This window comes from Dermacentor albipictus, chromosome 2 (genome assembly GCF_038994185.2).
Source record: "Dermacentor albipictus isolate Rhodes 1998 colony chromosome 2, USDA_Dalb.pri_finalv2, whole genome shotgun sequence".
NCBI lineage: Eukaryota > Metazoa > Arthropoda > Arachnida > Ixodida > Ixodidae > Dermacentor > Dermacentor albipictus.
Window position 1 is genome coordinate 72,303,266 of NC_091822.1, and position 21,281 is coordinate 72,324,546.

The following is a 21,281-nucleotide window of genomic DNA, read 5'->3' on the forward strand; positions in this document are numbered from 1 at the left end:
CGGTAGCCGTGCAATGTTGTGTGAGATACGGCGGCTCTTTGCCTGCTCAAGGCAACGCATTATTTTATAATGGCATCGATAGTCGAGACGTTGCCGAAAACAAGCGAATCGAAAGCGTCGTCGGCGATGCCTTTTAGCACATGTGCCACTTTATCTGCTTCGGACATATAGTCGTCAGCTTTACGGCATAGAGCCAAGACGTCGAGGATGTAGGCAACGTATCGCTCTGTAGATTACTGAACACGAGACGCAAGAGCCTTTCTCGCGGCAGCCTTGCGCCCAATGGGGTCGCCGAACAGTTCTCGTTGCTTTTCTTTAAAACTGTCGCAACTGGTTATTTCTTCGTCATGCATTTGGTGCCACACGCGTGGGGTGCCGCCGAGATAAAAGATGACACTGGCGAGCATAATCGTTGGGTCCCACATGTTATTAGCACTGGCGTATTCATAGAGCTTCATCCAGTCATCGACATCCTGTCCCTCCAGGCCAGAGAACACATCCTGGGTCATGATGTGGGGCAACCGTGACGATTGGAGCAGTCGGACAAGCCGAAGCCGTTGCAGAGGCGGGCTCGTCACCGGGAGGCATGGTGACAAGCTCGGTGTGCCGACCACTTCGGAATTCCGTGGTGAGGACGGGGATCGCTGACCTCCACGAGAGATGTTACGTGTGGAAAGACACACACGAAATATGCTATTTACACGCTGTTTACACTGGAGCCAGGTAGCCAGGCTGACACTGGGTCGTGCCAAGGGCACCGACCCACTTCGTCGTTCTCGCGGCGGCTCGTCTCTTGGGCATCGCTCGATGATATCGTAAAATTATTTACATTTAGTAGTCTGCTGTGCATGTGCACATGTGACAAGAGTACGTGTGGCCTACTTGATGACGACGAGTACCCAGGTCGGCCACTGCTCCTTTATTGGCTCTCCCATCAGCGTCCAATGCTTATACCGCTGAATACGGGCGACTTGCTTACGACAGCGGTAACACCAGCACAGCAGAATACGGCCGTTGTGCGCTTGCAAAGCCAGCTTGTAAAACTATGAATTACAAAGTCGCGTACGGCACCAGGTTCCAGGCTTTACGAAATGTTGTGCGAGACAGCTGTACCTCCAGGTACAGCTACTACGCAAACACGGACAGCCGTGCTTTCACCTGATTTGCCCTCTCAAGTGAACGACTTTCATTGGCAATATCACTGGAATATTCAGAAGGGTTTTGGTGCGAGCTAGTTGGTACGGATCATTCATATTTAAAACAGGGCCTTAAAAACACGGACAAGGGAGGACACAGGACGAGCGCTGCGAATGCTACATGCAAGAGACAAGCTTCAACGCTGGGATATGGCAGCGAATTATAAATGCATACATTGCGCACAAAGAGAGACGAACACGCAAGTAGTAAAGGAGTGCGCGGTAGCACGCACGTTCTGGACGCTAGTTGCAAGAATGTTTGCAATATCCATCCTGCGGCCACCACAGCGGCTAGATTGTTTTGCGAGTCTCGTCCACTACAGCGATAGTTACGTTTAGTGGTACTTAGAACATCCGCGTTGAAGGCCTTACTCGCGCTATTAAGGTTCTTGCGGTCTACGGGGCTTCACGACCGACTTTAAGAACGCCACCCCCTACCGCTCTGTAGCGTACGCGCTTTGTTCGTGCTTGTCTCCCTTTCGTTCTATCTCCCCCTTCCACTCAGTTTCTCTTTTTATCCCCCTGCGCAGGGTAGCCAACCGGAACTGCCTCTGGTTAACCATCCTGCCTTCCTCTGCATTATTTTCTTTCTCTATTAGTGGTGCTTCCGCAACATTGCAGAACGATTTAGGCAGTCAAATAGAGCAATGTACCACAGAATGCGCCAACTACGGGTGGTACTATGGGGTTATCTTGAAGAACAGTTGTTCAAACTCTGTGAAGTCGAGTTTCTTCGCAAAAGGTCTACGCGGTGCCTAAACGTCTCCTGAGGCAAAGTCTTCCTAGAGCCACAATGATGCGCAAATTATGCTTGCTGTATGCGTGCCCCGGGTGCCATTAATGATTTTGAGGCTGACAATAATGATTCTCTATGTACGCTGTAATGACGTTTCTTTTCTTTTTTCTGTGTATGTGGCGAAGCCACTGTCAAGCAGTCTCTAAATACTATTTGATTTGCTCATCTGTTCGGTTCATAACAAGTATCATGTATCACGCGGGCAATGGGTTAGATTGTACTTTCCGTTTATACCACAGCTGCATGCGTGCCTACGGGTCAATAAGTTTTCTTCTCAACTTGCCCGGATGTTATCGGTTGAGTGCCCGGATAACGGCTCTGGCTATAGGCTCAAGGTCACTTAACGGTTGCCGACAACGGAAGCTCAAAGCATTTGATGCTAAATAAATAAACAAACAAGTAACTATGCTGAAGGCGACGTAATGGCAAGTGACGAAATGACGACCACGCCATTACGACCGTGACGTATTGGCGTTGGAGTTAACGTGCGTGCTTGCGTGCTTAAAGTGCATTATCTGCCACCACCACCTGCTTCGGTGTCCATTAAAAGCAGTGTTGTGTTGCATTTTTTTCCCTGTACAGCCACATACGCAAGATAGCAGCCACAAGCGAGCAGCGGGAAAAAATTAGACGAGGATGCACAGGGACGTTCACCTTAAATGTGGATCACAAACGGTGAGCGCATTTCCCGGGATCAACTGCACAGAACGGAGAAAACAAACGCATGCAAACGACGCGCTGAGCATACTACGCCGCTACAGGCAGCTGGCGCATGACCTCGCAGTGGTCGCGTCCCACTGCACAATGCGCATACCTGTACCTACCATTACTGACCATTAGAAGCGAAATTTTCTTGGAGAGCTCTTTGTAAATTCATGGCGTAGATATTAGTTGCCAACGATAGTGACGTCCCACACATCTGTACCACGTGCTATGATCTCCTTGCCGTACCGCCAGGCGGCTTGCTAGGCGGATTCTGGTGCGGCAGAACTGAGAGAACCTGCCAATCGTGAACTGTGCAATGTGCGAGGACGAATCAGAAAGTCTTTTCCCCTATTTATTATTGCCAAAATGAGGTACACACATGTAATGGCAAACATACGTACTATTCTACGTACCTTTAAATATTTCTTTTTCATATAGTCCCCACAACAGTTCATACATTCGTGCCATTGTAGCACTAAATTTGAGATGCCCCTGTCGTCAGTCAGTGACGCACGTTGCCTCCCCGAACCCTCATTAATATGCAAGTCTTCACGGCTTTTCGCGAGCTCACAAAACCACCACCTCACACTTCTCAACGCCATATGCCTTTCCGCATACGTGGACTGCATTTCCCGGTGGATTTTGATGGGCGTTCGTCCCTTGCTCCACAGAAAAGGAATCGCACTTCGCTGCACGTACGCCGGAGACGCGTGAAGCACAACCGCTATTATCAAAAACTGACAGCAGCCCCGTGCCGCGGAGCTATCGGCAGATAAGGCCGGCTGGTCCAGGAAAGGTCCAGCGCTGAGAATGTATACGTTGACGTCGCATTCACAGCCGCAGTGTGGCAAAAAAATAGGGGCGTACACTTTCTGATTCGCCCTCGTAGTAAGGTTGTCCAGCTGCACCTGTACAAGCTCGCTATGTCTGCCTTTCATTAAAGCATTAGGTGAAACGCCAGTGACACTCAAAGATAATAGAAAGCACATTCCCACAACCACTATCTTACAATTTTCACTCCCTCTCAAACAATTGTTTATAAGGTCACCTCTATATCTCACGAGGTCCGAATTACTTATTGTTCATTATTTAGCCCATATACTTGGCATAGCTTGAATTCCTGCCAACCTGACTAAGTGCGAGATGTGCGATTTTGCGACACTGTTTGGAGAGTTGCACTACCAGTTTAAAAGAATCATTAAAATACGTCCTGTCACTTCCTTTGGTGTATCGATGTGTATAACAGCGCCGAATGTTTTTTTTTTCTACAACCATTCAAATCGAACATATTCCTTAGAGTAACCAAACGTCAGTAATTGCACACATTACAGAGTTCCAGTTTCTGAGGGTCGTAGGGTATTCGTATGTTTTTTGCACCTAATGCGGCAGTTTTCTTTTTCATATAGCATCTACAGTTTACTGTTCAGCTGACGTCAACTTTGTCGCTCATTTGAGATATGTGCCGGTATAAATGTTCATTCAGTGGTTATGTGACACACGGCTTTTCAAACGTGGAACGTACCATAAAAATAACTTGGGTAGATGAACGCGCCGCAGCTGCCAACAGGAAAACCTGCGCAGGAACGCCGACACCGCACTCTGATTCCATCTGGGCACTGCCACGGTAAGGGATTCTTGCCTTTCGATCGTCTTTAATATCGTGATGTGACAAAGACAAATTTGTTCGCCTGATTAACGTAACGTAACACACCGTCGGACATGCTAGATTTTCACGAAAGTAAGGAAATAGCAACTTGTCCTGCTGCACTTATTTCTTCCGTATGCGCAAGTACATCTCACACCATTCAGCTTACTTGCTCAGTGCCAAGATGTCACGGTGACAAACACGACGCAAAGTACTTTTGAGTAATGAAAAGTCTTGATGGGGTACAAGCATAAAAGAAAACGATATATAGGATCATTGAAGACGCACAACAAACACAGTACGATACGTTAACAAACAACAGACTATATACTACACGAGTTCATTTAATTCACGACTTGAAGTCCTTACATGCTACATATTATGTGCCATGTCTAGCATCCATGTGCATTTCCTCCTTTTTCTGTTGTTCTGCTTACTCAGCCTTTTTCGCCTCTCTTCCCGTCCTTTCTTAATGGCCAGGCTGATCTTGCGTCTGAATAATAAGAATTTCTTTGTGCTCTAATGACCATAACTCTTGCTTCGTTAGAAAACATGCTATGTACGGTGCTCATTCTGGGCTCGTATAATATTGTCTATTTATTTATTGTCATACTCTCAAGGTCCCGTGGTATTACAGAGAGGAGGGGTGAATATTAAAAACAAATTCGTTAACAATATTCTTGAAGTTTGTGGCGTCAAAAATGGCAGTGATGGAGGCAGGGAGGTGGCCCAATCCAATTGTGGATAGCTTTCGCTCTATTCGATATTTTTTTTACCAGCCAACGAAAAGGACAAGCGGATTTCGTTGATGACGCACACAGAGCGCGTATAAACGATAATAAGGATAATAATTGGGTAAAGGTTGCATTATTTCCAGCCCTCGCACCGATAATTAGGGTTGAGATTTACGACGCACTTCGCTATGATTTTTGAAGGAGTGCCTACCGCTATTAACGAGCGAGCTTGTATGTCTGCTCGGAAAAGTTTACCTCCTAATGTCAAGCTCATGTACTCATAATTGCCGGAAGGTATGTTCATTGTACGAAAATTTTAGAGGTAATCGCGGTTCTCTAGATTATGAATGACCCGACTTCAGGATTTATATCAGGGCAGAATACAAGACACTGAGAGGTGAATTTTAATGCCATTGTACGACGCAGCTCACCTATGTGCAGGTCGTAGCTACAGAGCATTGTTTGATAATTTGGCGGTAAAAGTTTCGAGCGATGTGCAAGTGACAACGTCATCAGGCAACATGTTCCATTCACGGATTGCATGTGGGAAAATGAGTACCTGAATATGTCTTTGTGAAATATGTATTCTGTTAAGTGCTTGGTGTGTTTTCTTCGAGAACTACGTTTATCTGTCCATAGCAAGTAGTCACTCGCATTGACTTTCATACTGCTATTAAGAAGGAAACAAAATTTAAGACGAAGTAGTCGAGCTCGAGTTTGTATAGTGGGAAGTTCAGCTTGCCCTAATAGTTCTGTGGGGGAGTCAAGACGGCGATACTTATTGAAAATAAATCTAATCGCTTTCCTTTGTACGCTCTCCAATTTTGCTATGTACTGTTTACGGAAGGGAAACCAACATACTATTCCATAATCCAGTATAGAGCGAACTAGTGACAGGTATGGTAAGCATTTAGTATCTATTGATGCGGATCTAAGCGAGCGTTTTACCGAGTATAGAACTGCCAGTGATGTATTACCAGTATATGTTACCTGACTGTACCATTTCAGATCTGATGAAATGATGACACCTATGTGTTTATACTCTTCTACTTTCTTTAACATCTGTGCTTGTAAATAATACGGGTGGTTCATGGGCGCTCTTTTCTTCGTCACTGTCATACAAACTGTTTTTTCTGTGTTAATCTCCATCTGCCGCGTTTGACACGATTGTGTTATATTTTCGAGTGCACTGTTTAAGATTATCTGGTCACCACGGCAGGTTATTTCCTTGTAGATAACGCAGTCATATTTTTTGTGTTTTATGAAGTAACGCGCTTAGAACAACGCATGTTGAACCAGGGTACATTAGCTGGCTGTTTGTTTGCACACTTCGCGTTCTCAGTACATAGAACAAATGCGAACGAACCTTGTCTCGGTGTAAGCCTCATCGCGACGAATGCTGCAATAATACGAGACCTCTTTTTATACATCGTCTTTCTGCGCGGCTACACTGTAAGCAAGGTAGGGAAATGTGCGCGTTTGAGTTTGCATGTTTACAGCGATACATGTGCGATTTTTGAGTTTAAATAGGGAAGCGCATTTCAAGGATGGTAAAAGGCTTGGGGCCAACAGAATTACGCGCTTGCGAAAATAAGTAGGTTTGCAGTAGGCAAATGGGATTTGTTCGATGGCATGGCCTGGAACACGTTCACGCGCACGACCGAATAACTCATATCAAGCGAACTGGTGCGGACATTACCATTTTCCAAGGTAGAGAGGAGTGGGCTGCTTTCACAAGGCGAAAATAAGCGCCTTTGTAAATGTTGCTGCGTTGTATTTTTCCTCACAACGTTACCATCATTCAACCTGCATTACAGGTGACGAAGCCGACTTCCACATAGCACGGGGTGCTTCGGTTTCCCTGATATCGCTCAGATAGCTTGTAAATAACAACCCGGCCGGTACAGTCCCCAGCAAGTTCTCAACTAGTGTTTATTCTAGTGCTGCTGAATGTTAACAACTATTGCTGAATGGCCGAGTTGGTGCATATTCGATGTCCACGTATGTGGTGGCTCGCTTTGGCGCAACTTGGTGTCAGTATGAAGGGATAGGTGACAGGATGAGCGCTAAATTCCACCTGCTTTTATTTCATGGCCCTATTGCGCATTACATGGCCGCTCACAGCGCACGTGACGAAACAATCAAAACGACAACCTTACAAGAAACACACGAGTGCAGTTCACTGAACACGTGCCGATCGTCTTAGAAAATCACGTTCCCTGCCTGATAAAGATAAGGAGTGCGTATTCACGTACACTTTACCGGATTCGGTAATTTATTGTGTCATCCTCAATAATCTCGCGCGTTAGTTGATTGCGACTTAATAATATTTGGGGTTTTACGTGCCAAAACCACTTTCTGATTATGAGGCACGCCGTAGTGGAGGACTCCGGAAATTTTGACCACCTGGGGTTCTTTAACGTGCACCTAAATCTAAGCACACGGGTGTTTTCGCATTTCGCCCCCATCGAAATGCGGCCGCCGTGGACGGGATTCGATCCCGCGACCTCGTGCTCAGCAGCCCAACACCATAGCCACTGAGCAACCACGGCATTTTTGCGACTTCGTTCTATGATCACGCATTCTTTAAAAACTTGTTTGCATCCACAAGTTTTGCAATGCATAGCAAGGAACCCACTTGGTCAAATTTCGTTGTTGGCATTGTAGCTGTGCTCGTGCAAGTGGTTCATCTTTGTTGTGACTATGAAAAAAAGTTCAATGAGTTCGTGATTAAGTTCATATAGAATCATGATAGGTTACTATAATTCTGATGTCCGAAAGCAACTGCTCTACGGGGCTAGAAAAAACTCTGCAGTGAAGGGCTCCTTGTGAGATGTCGACCCCGTAGAAATTGTTAAGCTAACCTATACATGTAGCAATGAACCAAAGTGCTGTTTACAATTCGCCCATCGAAATGTGGTCTTCGCGGCCGCCAAGACAACCCGCAACTCGCGGCCTCGTCCTCGGTATCAGGCTGTCATAGCTACTAAGCCACGCCACAAAGAAATAATATTGCAAATAGAGGGTATAAGTGATAAGCGAACGTAAACGCAAGCATTGAAATTGTGAAGGGCGTTTCGAGGGTAAGCTGCCCGTCAGATGTACTTGTGAACTTTAGTGACAAATATTTAGGCGACAAATTTTCGTAGAACTAATATGCTTGGGTCTGATGGTTTGGGAGGGCCATGCACTGTTCGTATGCGTTCGCTTGAAGTAGAAGTGGCTATATGGTGAAAGCTAAAAAACAATAAAAATAAAAATTCTACAAGACACTTCGGTGACTTTTGCGTCAATACGCCATCTATATTTTTATTACAAGTATACCAGGCGTTCGAGCCATCCCTAATAAAAATCACCATAATCACAGCGAACATTATCAAAAGATGGTGCTTACGTGTTTTGAGTTCAAGCTTTAGGATTTATGCTTGCGCGCATGACAGCTTCACTGCTAATCCGTAGAACGATGAACGCTGAATAGCTCCACCACATAGCTCCTTCACTATAAAGTGGATTATGATCCCTTAGCCTTATTTCACATCAAAAAGCTAAAGTTCTGAACTTCTCTTAATAGGATTAGCATTTTTACGGCACTCCACACACTTTCCAGAGACGGACTATCCACCGATCTATCTGCCTACCAATCTATCTGTTTATGCCTCTAAGCGTCTTCCATTCATACAGAGTAATTGGGAGATGGTAGTCCATAATATAATGTGTAGCGCATAGCACGGATGTGCCGAAGGAACAGAGTTCGAAAGCAGCCGTCGGAGGAACTCTGGTCACTGGGTATGCCGAACTCGATATGTGCCGCTGTTCAATAAAATTTTCTGACACCCACTTCGAGAACTGGGTATGTTCCACTTTGTCTGTGCTTTTTTCTTCAATGAACCTGAAGCCGATTTGGGCTATTGGGTATGTGCCGCTCTACAAAAACGAAATGTCTTAGATTTTTCTGATGATGTGTGTGGTCAAAACCACGTTTCAAAGGGCACTCAAAGACAGCATGCCCACGGATTAGTAGGCTGCGCCACAAATGCACTGGATATTTGCCGTTTTTCAATGAACGCGTTTCATACAAACGCTTTAGCGTGCTGCACCATAGGTTGAATCGGTATGTGCCGCTCTTCAATGAACCTCTCGGCAATATGGGTCACTGAGTATGTGCCACTGAGTGTCCAGCAAGCGAGGGCACAATTCTCAGTGTTCGTAGGCTCGACCATCACACGCTTCTCTTTGAGGAGGCTATGCACAGACTTCCCAGCAGCGCGACCCTGTGCCGAGGCGCGTCCAGAAAGAACCGCGAAAGAGTAGCGCAGTGGCCGCATGACCCCTTTCCGAGCGTTCACACCCACCAGCGCGCCATGCAATTCAGAGGCAACCACGAGGCTTCGTGGTGGTGGTGCTAGATGCCGCCGAGTTTTCTTCGGAAAGCGATAAATAGGAATCCTGTTGAAGTCCACGTCTCATACACAACTCCTTTCGGCGATAGCAAAACGTTGTGTCGCTAAATTGATTCTATGGTAACTGCATAACCATCATAATGCATAACCGTGAGGTGGGATTTTAATGCGCCAATATCACTATAGGGCAATTTACGCACTTCCCGGGGGCTATGTATGCATATATATATTTTTGTATCTATTTTTGTACGGGTACAGACAAGAAGAACTTTATTAAAATGATCCTCAGAAGCGCCGCCTCTTAGGGCGACACCGCAGGCTGCTCCCACGTGGAGAGAGTTAGGCCTAACCGAACCACCGCATCGCAGACTCTCTGGACGTTGCAAGGCTGACGATGATACTTCGAGCTCTTAATTGCCGAGTTACACTTTTGTTCAGTGATATCCTTATCCTCTCGTAACGAGGGACACCGGAAGAGCATGTAATCTAAATTGCATGTCCATGCATACATGCAAGTCCAGGAATGAACAATGCATGTATGTATGTAACCTGTTTTCCCACCTACCTAGGTTACTTAGTAGTCCATGGTCGAATGGTTAGCGCATCAAACAAGTGTGCTGAGAAAATAGGGTTCGTGCGAACCATCCGGCCAACTTGGGTAACTGAATGTGGCAATGTGTACATACGTACCGCGCGTCGACGAGCCTCTTTCACGCCAATATGGGTGGCTGTAGACACGGGACTGAGTGAGTGAGGCTATTCGAAGAAACCCTTTGACGCCGACTTGGAGCACTGGGTAGTTGCCACATGGTCTGTGCTGGTGTTCAATGAACCTTTTTGGTAGGAACTTGGGTCACTGCGTATGTGCCCATAGGTGTGTGCCAATATTTGATGGACGTCTTTGACGCCATCTCGTGTAACTATGTATGCGCCGCTGAAATGTACTACTCTAGAACGACAAAAAGGTTCTTTACATTTCTCCGGTGCTGAGCCCAATCTAAGGACCCTATAACGTAAAACTATTCCAATCTATTTTGTTCCAGTCTCATAACGTCAAATTTACCTAACGACCGACGCAAGCATCGGGTGGTAACACGCAGCGCTGTTTGAAAAGCCGAATCAAGCACCCTTCTGATTAGCAGGATGTCACTTTCTTTTCCTTTTAAGGCGAATAGCATAGGCTACATTGAGCCTATGGCCGAATAGGCCGAGTACAGGCGTAGAGCACGCTCAAGTAGAGAACGTTTCGATGGGGCTCAGCCAGCGCAATGAAAGTAGACAACCAGATGAGGAGGGTGGTTCCGGCGTCTGCGATTGGCCCGCTTCCCCTTACTTAGTTTGCGGTGGCTGGTCGAAAATCGCGGCGGCGTGCAGCGGAAGTTTAAAAATGCCGCTAAAACGGATCCTCAGCAAAGGAGAGTTGGCAGATTGATGTCGTATAGAGTCGAAACGTGTCAAGAACGCTATACTGTAACGCAACATTCTTTTTATTATACGCAAATAAATCCATGCTCCCCGGCAGCTCTGAGTAGCCAGTGCAAAAGGGATCAGCGGACAGCCATATTCTATTCCTTTCGGAATGAGGCAGTCTCCGGCTCTTTAGAAAAAAGTTAACTTTTGTACGACATACTAATGTGCCTTTAACGTGGTCATGTCACCTTGATGCAGCGAGTTCTTGCAGTTTCGTGACGTAGCGTGACAGACAGGTGGAGTGGGCGCAGCCTGAAAACGTTTGACCAATACCAATTGGCCAAACGACGCCTTTTTTTCTAATGACGAAAAAAGTGTCGAATGAGAAATTATTTTTGTTTCATTCGGTCTAATCATGCATAATCAGCGTCCACAAATAATATCAGATCGGGCACTACCGCCGTTTTCGTGGCGTCGCGTGACAGGCAGGTGAAAAGAAGGGGGGAGGGGTGTTTAGCTCGAAATGTTTTTTAGCATTTGGGGAAGGCTATTGGCAGGACGACAGCAACCCTACGCTTTAGCATGCTATGTCATAAATGCAGCGGGAGTGTGCGGCTTTTCAATGAACGTCTTTCAGACCATCGCTTTAGCACACTGCGCCATGAATGTACTGGGTATATGATGCTCTTATTTTGAAGCTATCGCCCTTTTTGGTAACCATATACATGCCACTGAGTGTGCGGCAAGCGACAAAGCGATTCTCAGCATTCGCAGACACCAGTGCGCCACGCTTCTCGTCTCGGAAGCAACGCGCGAACTTCTCGGCAGTGTCATTAGATGGCGCAGCATGTCCGGAAAGAAGCGCGAGAGAAGATATCGAATATCGCTCGGGCGGCGGTGAAGATCGCCTTGACCACCATTACCGTGACTATGGCCTGGAAGGCTATGACATGAGCTGTTGAGCCAGATAGTCTTCAATGTCCAGCGGTTTTTGGTCAATTTTCGGTGCCAGCCAGTATGCGGAAAATCCCCGCAACCCGAGGTGTTGGTTTAGGCACTGACGGTAAAAATCATCTCCCTCGCACCAGCGGAAACACAGAGGGCGGCGGTCTAGTGTATTCCAAACATCCTGTAGCTGAGGGGACAGGCGTCGATCGTCGGGGTTATGCACCGGTTGCTCCGAATGAAGCATAACCAGAGGAGGGACATAAAGAAACGCTGGAGGCGCTTGTCGTTTTTCGATGCACTGTACCGGTTATGATGGTGGAAATGCTACAGCATGAGTGGCTTGAAGAAACAGCGGGAGCGATAAAGCAGGGTGTCTCCAGGCATGTGCGTAGGTCGCACAGCGGTTTTCAGTTGGTGGCGGCACGGTGTTATCAAAAGCAAAGGTGGAACAGAACGCTTGGTGGGATTAACCTTTTATAACAATAGCAATGGAGATCACCGCTGTTTTTGACATGACCTAAACCTACTGCACCTCTTCGCGCACAATTGTGCAGGTGACTTTTTGATGGTTGCCATTGTTGCTTCCGATGACCGTGAAGATGTTGGTAGTGGATGTAGTGTTCACTTGCAACTCGTAGAACTTTGATCAATCCTCTCCATATTGACTGCCTCGCACAGAAATTCAGCGACAGTCTTCGGAGAGCTCTGCGCAAGACCAGCGAAGAACTGCTCCCTCACACTTCACATGAGGTGTCGCAAGTTCTTGTGCTCGGTCATTTCTGAGTCTGCTCGTCTGAAGAGGCACGTCATATCTTCAGCGAAAGTGGTGACACTTTCACCGCTAAGCTGGACTGATTTCACTGCTAAGCCTGGATTGATCGTTCTGCTTGTTCGCGGCTATCAGATATAGTGCAGGTGTCCAGACGCCGATGGAAGAACGCAGGCCACGACGTCAGGCAAATGTAAACATTCGTCTCATTCATTGTATTCGACCACGTGCTCCAAGTTGGCCGCCCAGTCTTCGACGTTTTTGACCAAGTCGACATGGAAGGACTTTGTAGCCCGTGGGAAAGGAAGTGTGTACCGGTTCATCATTGCGTTTTTTCACAGGGGCTGAGGTGGTCTGGATCACTGTGTTGTCTTCCGGAGGAACTCCCCAGATACTGCGGCTGGCCCGATGGACGATAATATCGATTGGCACTGGGCTGGTAGTTCCGGTCCCGGGAGGGGTCCATGGCATGGGTGAGAACTACCCCGCACCTCCACCACTTTGGTACGTGTCTTGAATGCGAACTGAGGACATTTAATTGAGGGCAGCTGGCTCCTGAAAAACAAGTCGGTGAGACCTGGCTGTGGAGTGGGGTGGGCACCACGTGCACTTCTTTCTTCTTCTCATTCCCGGCCTATCCGCTTTCCTTGTGCCCCCTACAACAGGTGGCAATAGCATCGACAAGCATTGTACGATGAGTTTTGCCAGAGCTTTCTTTTTTTTCAATCTACTAGCCAATTTATTCCAGGCCATTCTTTCTCTTCGTCGTATTCGCTGCTGAGCAATACTTGGGCGATTACATGGTGGCTAGACACTCTGCGTTTCAGTGAAGCGTTACCTTTTCTCCTAAACGGTTCAATTCCAAACAAAGACAGAAACGAGAAGCGCGCAGTGTAATTTATTTTCCTGCTTGTTTTTTGATTATTTCTGGAGATAATATCCGAGCCTTGAAATAGCAGTGGTTAAAATACGTTATCTTTAGAAAACATGCTAAATACCGCAAGCCGGTCAATGGTGCATCTGCCCCCTTTCCTGCGTACGTCAGCCTCTCTGTAAATTCACCAGTTAATGATGTACGGGTCATTTATTTGCATTAAAGAGTTATGCTCAACATGCCTAAGGTCAATAAAAACTGTGCTCCTTATTGTGGGAAAATTACGTCTGTGTATTCCGTGACAAAGCTAACAAGGTGAATTCATTGTATGTACAGCTATCTGGAGGGGGAATACACTTGTAACCGCACACGTGGCGGGGAACGGTGTCCTTCACGAATTGGTAAAAAAGCAGCTGTGTTCATTTTGCATTGCTGCAACGAGTAGTTCGCTGTGTTGTAAATGTCACTGCACTTCAATCGGGAATTCAAATGTAGTGGGGAAACTCAACCCACATTCCAGGCTTGTTTTATTTTTTCTCACCGCTTCATGCATCTATTCTTCATGTACATTTATATTATGCACCGCTGTTGCCACGAATGCCGAAAATGGTCGTCTGGCTACAGTCAAGAGCAATCCATGGTTATAGCACATCTATCAATAGACTAACTGATTGGTCAATTGATTTCCCTTTCTGTTTATTCTGCGGTTGTCGCCTAATGTAAATCTCCTTAGCAGCAACTGAACGTCCGCCTTCTTTGAAAAACGACGCACCACGGCAGACTCTACACTTTGCAGTAGAAGTTGTGCGATTAGACGCACAAATAACGATGTTAGCAATAAGCACAGTATAACGCCCTTGCCTTTACAATGCGAAGGATGGCAGTCGTTCAAGTGAGCCTCTTCAGCTGTATGGCAGTTCGCTACCCAAAACAGGGCGATCGCTTACTGACATTACTAAGCGCTTGCGTGGGTCTGCAGATCGCGTAATCCCATTCGCCCGAGCCTGACATGCTCTGGTTCCAGGCATTCTCTTGGATCCGCCGAAGGCTCAGCACGACTGTGGGCAGTGCCCATGACAATGATGTTGCAAGTCTTACAGCGGAAAAACACTCAGTAGTGGATGCAGATTTTCTGAGCATGCTTCGTTCTTGCATAGTTTACTATCTAATAAAAGCCATACTTGATCACGGAGATTCAATGTAGATGTGGATCACCAACTCCGGCATTCTCGCAGGCCGGCAGCGGCCACTGCTCCAGGCGTGTATAATGAATAAAGCACCCGTAGTCGTTCCGAGAACACCCGAATTCACGCTACAATGCCAACCACAGTGGCTTTACCCGACTTCCTTCGAGGTCATTATTTCATCATCATCGTCATACCGACTCATGAGAATCCCGTGGAGAGGCCATAAAGCTAGCTTATTAATTCTAGAGAACAAGCTGGACGAAAAAAAGTGGCAACCACAAAGGCGACGACATGTCACTACCTCTCATTTTGGTAACGCTAAAATTTTCTAAATATATGGCAAACATTCAGTGCCCTTGCACTCTGTGAAGAAGGATGACCAACGAAGTTGTGAATGTGGTTCCCTTACGGCGAACTGCACCTTCGTATCAGTCGGCCCGGTACTGCGCAATCTACGATACAGGCTAACGTATAGGGAGTGTTTAACACCTGCTTCACCTCCGCCGCGGGTCTACCCAGCATTGCACTACACACTAAGAAAAAAAAGAGTATCCCTTACTCTTTTCGAAGAGTCTGGACTCGTCACGTATATGACACACTTTGTGGGAGACACCCGAACTCTCTTTTGGCAGAGAGTCCCAAGACTATCTGTGCTCCATACAAGGTGTTTGCGTGACTCCGCACACAATAGTCATGCATACTCTGTTGTAGTAGTCGCCTATACCCTCTCAAAAGGGTTGCAAGACTAGGGCTGAGGGAGTCGGTTAATAATTCTAGATGAGTCAGACGACTGCAGCAGTGTGTGTCGTTACCCTTAGTGCGTTATGCCGGTCTCTTGCAAATAAAGTAAAGCAACTGATCCATGTAAGTCGTTTCACTCTTGGATGGCAGTGTCGAGCCGCTTTTCAAAATGTGTCAACAACTCTTGCTGTAAGTACACACGACTACGGCTAGTTCTCGAGAAGACTACTGTGAAAAGACAACATAGGATAACAAAGAATCCACAGTAAACGTGCCAAAAAGCACATGGCAGGCTAGCAAGAAAAAATTAATATTTCATCAATCTTTGTTATTGTCTTCTGGAAAATTCAAATGTATCAGTCAGCACAGAATCACTTTGAAAGCAAGACAGTTCTCATTACTATTAAACTGGAATCAATAGCCAACCAAGCAAAATGTAGCAAAGGCAAAATCAAATATGTAGCCTGCAGCTGCATATGCATGACACTGCAATGCCACTCAGAACCTTGATGAGACCCCAAAATATTATGTAACTCATGTAGAAGTTCAGTTCACCACCGCACTAGTCTCCTGTAATATGTCAAAAGATTTATAAGTTCAACCTATTTCCCTGTTCTAAACTTACGACTTAACATTCTAAGCAAGTAAGCTACACATAACAAATAAGAAAGGCTGCACTTATGTGCAAAGGAGACCCATATAATGAAGTGCAATAAAAACAACATTCCAACTTAGATTACATTATCTATGCAGCATACTATGCTTGTTAAAAACAACTGGTTGGCAATTGATAATCCAATCTAACAGTAAAAACAGCTGTCTTACCTTATGGTACTCTTGTTGGCACTTTTTCCCACACAATTTGTGCATGTTAGCGTGAGATGAAAATTGATCTGAAAAACACCACATTAAAAAGTTGTTTATCAATTTTATTCTGTCATACAACATGCAACAGTGTATAAAAACTTCATAACTGACAAAATTACAAAAATAAATACAGCAACACTTATACTGATCACTTATTTATGTTGAGAAACATACTTTTGCAGGACTAAGTATAATAGCTGACACAGACAATTTCACAGGTAGAAATAACCGCTAATACAAAACTTTCCATAATGCAAACACGTTGACAAAATAAGTAGCACAGGTAGCTGTATTTTGTTACGGCAAAGATGGCGCATGAATTATGAGGACAAGGAAGGAAGCGGAACACATAAACAAACTATACCCAGCTACATGCACGCAGCTGTAACAATACACATAGTGCACAAAGATCCAGAAGAAACAAAGAGGAAGATGTGAGGAAGGCTTCTTTTACTCATCACATGTCATCCTGTAAGAGCACATTATGCACTGGCTGTAATCTATCCTCAGCCCATACATGAATAAGTTACATTAGGTGCCACATTTAGAAATCACTCATACAATGTTCTTGTGATTTCCCTTATTCCAATCTTTAACTAAGCAAGCATGACTGAGTTATGTAAAGCCTCCCTACAGCTTGGCACATATACAGAAAGAAGTGTTTCTATAAACACTGGAGGTCACGGACGGATGACTGACACATACCTCTTTTAATTCTTTTGTCTTTGTCATTATGATTATCTATCACAGTAGTCTTTTGTAGAGTGAAACACTTCCAGGTAATACACTGTGTGCAACCAAGTGTGAATACCTGTTCTCGATTTCTACCTTTCTCTGGTGTCCCGCTAAGGTAACAATGGCGCAAAGGATTATCTTCCCAATGTATGCGTTCCCATACAACAGGAGCAGTTGATAAGCCACATTAATGGTGCGTGAAATAAAACATCTCTGCTTAACTTTCCACTGCCGCTCCAATCTGGAGTAATTTTTTTTTTGCTTTCTGTACACTAGCACAGGTGCTATGTAGTCTCCTTGGTGCCCAAAGCAACTCTCACGCCACAGCAGGATGTCCATTTTTTTTAATTCTAAGCAAAACTATGGTTATGGGGGACAATTGCGAACTTATATTTTTGCTTTGTATCCTAATTATGTTGTTGACCTTTAACTTTAGCCACTTCACTACTTTTCTGCAGGTGCAGACAGGCCATTGCACCAATGCTAGGTTTTGAAAACACCAGAGCAGGGTAGAAAGCAAGAACAGATATTTATAATTTGGGTGCCCACTCTGCATTGCATGGATATGTTTCAATGAACGATAAAACTACTTGGTAGATAAACATATGAAAAATAAGAGAATTAAGCTCGAAGCCTACCATATCAGTAACTGGGAATTTCATGTGTAAATGAAATTTTGCGATTCCCAGTGATGAAGAAACAGTTTTGACAATATGTGCCAAGGTCACCAACTCACTCATGCTCACAAAGGAAACAAAATAAAAACAAGCAAGATTAAAAGAAGTTCGAACTTCCATCCTAAAGTGAGACACCTTGCATGACTGATTTATGTATTAGTGAGCATAAATTACATCTGGCACATAATCTGCTTGTACAAGATGACAAACAATGAGTTCTGTAAGCCTTGTGGGACAATTCTGTGTGAAAGAGAAATCTATTTGATCATTACCTTTTGGGTATGTGTATCTCAGAACTGGTGCTAGTCTGAGTTCTTACAAAGTAGACGTCATTGAGTACTGTAATTCAAATGCCTGCCACTGCTATAAATTTCTGTTAGTCCCACTGTCATGAAGCAGTTATGTTCAATAATTAGCGGCAGTCACCGCTGAAACACTCAGTACAAAACACGAAATAAATATATACAGTCGGAATGTAAATGTCGAACAAAGTTATAATCAAGTCTACATTTCACAGAACTGTCTTTTTTTCTGTTAGTGTGCCAATACCAATTCCACATTCACAAACATTCTTGTATTGCTCTCCTGACAAATGCAGGAAAATGCACAGTTTTTAACAGAAGCCCTTGGGAAGACAGCCCAGAGTCGCTTTCACAAGAGGACTTCCCTTAAACTTTCGTCGCTATGTTGTAGGTCACTGTAGCAAGGGGAACATTTTGCTGATTGAATATTACTCGAAATATTTTTATTATTTGTACTAGAGGTTTGAAAAGAGAGCCAATTGTAGAGTTCTTCATGCAGATTTGATATATTCCATTGGTTTTTGTTTAGCTGCTTCTTGAGTTATGCCCTAAACAACAGCAAAATGCATAGTCATATTTGCGGGCACTTTCTTGTGTATTAAATTTTCACAAAAAGCAGTGTGCTGCAGCTAACTCGGCTCTTTGTAGACTGCAAAGTGCCAATATCTATTCAAACAGCATGTAAAGTTACTAGAAGTATGCAAGATTAGTAGGCAGGCAGACAGGCCTGCCTATTAATCTTGCATACATCTCATGCTATTGTGAAAAAAAATTAGAATATAATTCAAAAACTTTTTCTGACAATAGCATGAGAATAACCTTATGCACTTATAATTATCCTATACTAACGAAATTTGGCATACATACTCTTCAAGATATGCAGAATGCTGATATCTAATTAAATTGCAATCTGTAAAATTATTTAATGTGGCCTAATATTTTTTTGCATAGTTCCAGTAATTGTACAAGCCGTTTGGATGGGTATCATCACTTTGCAGTATATAACTAGCTAAATAAGATACAGCATGAAGCTATTTCTGAAAATTTTATACACAGGAAAGTGCCCACAAGAATATTTTGCCACTGTGTAGGACCATAACTAAAGAACAGCAGCTACACAAAAATCAATGACAATTCAAATCTAATAAAACACTTTATGAATGACAGTATATTCAAATTTCTAGTACAAATATATAAAAAAGTTGTTTTGAGGAGCATTTCCCCTCAATAACTGGGTGTCAGTGTTTTCTACCAAAGTGTTAGAAAATGCCTTCAGGCATACCATGGGGAGCGCTATAAATAGCACACGCACGCATCTGCCTAAAAAGCCCTACGCCCTGCTTGCATTCATTAGTCATTTTTGCATTCTGTTGTATGTCACCATTTGCATCCCTTAACATTGAGTGCGCAAAACCAAAAACAGCCTAATACCGTATTTACTCGCACAATGATCGCACTCACGTAATGATCGCACCCCTAAATTCTGAAGTCAAAATTCGATTTTTTTTATTTCTCGTGTAAGATTGCACCCCAAACTTGCCGCAGCGATATGTCATGTGCCAAGTCTAGCTAATAATGATCGCGCTTACCATCTGTCAACAGCTATGCGAACAACTCTTCATGACAAACCAAGCAGTCTGCACGCACCAAACATTCTTAAGCAGATGCCCCATTTCATTCCTTCCATCACTTTCCGCACTTATATGACAAAAAAACAAAGCTACAACTACACTTGCCTTTATTATGTGTAGGCTTTGCAATGGTTGTGGTCAACAATAACAACAAAAAAGGCGCCTTTCATTTCTTCTCGTCTGCACTTGTGGGCACGCAACAAATCGCGAGCGGCAATGATAGCAGCCACGTTTACACTGATACGTTAGAAGTGTACCCTATTCATTCGCCAACGTTTGTAACGCAGCTAGGATATTCGCCCACCCTTAGCGGAAACGTGCCATATTAGGATAGTGGTGAAGACAAATGCCGCAGTTTCCGCAACATGGCCGCCATGTGTTCCTATGTCAGAGGCAGCTAAGCGCGCCCATCTGTTTCTGTCCCCTCGAAGTGGACATGGCTATGTTATTGCCGCAAACTTGCCGATATTATTCATTACTGATACGGAAGAAACTGTTTGAATGCACGTAATGTACTCACGAAAAGAAAAAAAAATCGTGTTCGGCGCGTTCGGCTTGCTCTGCCGGCCACCATTTTTTTTTGTGTGTGTGTCCCGCAGTACATACAGCGGCAGGCACCTCTTTGTTGACTTGTTGTCATCCCGTAGAAAATGTCAGGGGATATATTTTTTTCTTTTTGTGGGAAATTTAGCCAGCATAATGATTGCACCCCTCAATTTGAGTCAATTTTTTTTACAATAAAGTTCGATCATTATGCGAGTAAATAGGGTAACACTGAATTTTTAGCCTGTCAAGGGGTTGTATACAAATGGGGGCAGCCAACTCTAGTGTGAGAATAAAAAAATATTTGTTCTCACAATAATGAAACCAGTCATAAAATATATCCTACAAATTTGGAAATGAATGGCCACAGAACCTTGCTGATTGTCACATTAATTTCCTAAACAAGATCTTTTGATGTTTATAATTCCTAGTTTAATTCACTTTCTCTAGTAAATGGGCTCTGACCTAGACTATTCAGTGTAGGAGACTAACCCAGACCTGAAAGCCAATATTTAAATCTGAAATAAAGTCATTCATCCTACGACCACGTCACTGCTATGTCATCAGAAGCGTGCATCCATGGACATATTGTCTGTAAAATAATTTTTACATCATCTGTACTGTTCCTCTTGCACTAATAAATTAGGAAATGCATTTCCTATTTAAAGCACTGCTGTAAACCTTTGTGTTTGAGAAATGCAATACTCAAAAGTGTAAGAAAACCAATGTGTACATGACACCTACGATGCCTTTGACATTTGTCAGTGTGACAAATGGGCACTGAGAAATGCCAAGGGCATCATAGCTTTCTTGTTTCAAACCTTGTATGCGAGTATATTACTGGTATCTTTGCAGTGAAGGGAAGTCACATTATTATCAGACTTATGAGGGGAACTCATGTTTCTCTAGTTTAATATTTTCTTTTTTGTGCTCCTACATTCCTTACTTTTCCAAAAATAATGGGTGTTTGAAATAAGTACTCTATATTGCTCTGAAATTTTTCTTGCACCAGAGCCCACATTGGGTTACATTTCTTGAACACATTGCAGTGCTGTAGATTATCAATAGGAAGAAAAAAATGCCGTAAGTTTGCATTTTAGCCTTCTGTATAACAAGAAGTA

General features: G+C 44.3%; 1 protein-coding gene across 2 annotated transcripts in view; it reads left to right on the top strand.

Moving 5' to 3' along the window:
* LOC135908198 (monocarboxylate transporter 14-like) overlaps window positions 1-21,281 on the top strand; it is an 88,216-nt gene that overhangs the window by 33,137 nt on the left and 33,798 nt on the right. For both annotated transcript variants that reach the window (XM_065439951.1, XM_065439952.1), the window contains exon 3: window positions 2,575-2,667. In XM_065439951.1, coding sequence (XP_065296023.1) covers window positions 2,575-2,667 — 93 coding nt within the window. The remainder of the gene's footprint in view (window positions 1-2,574; window positions 2,668-21,281) is intronic.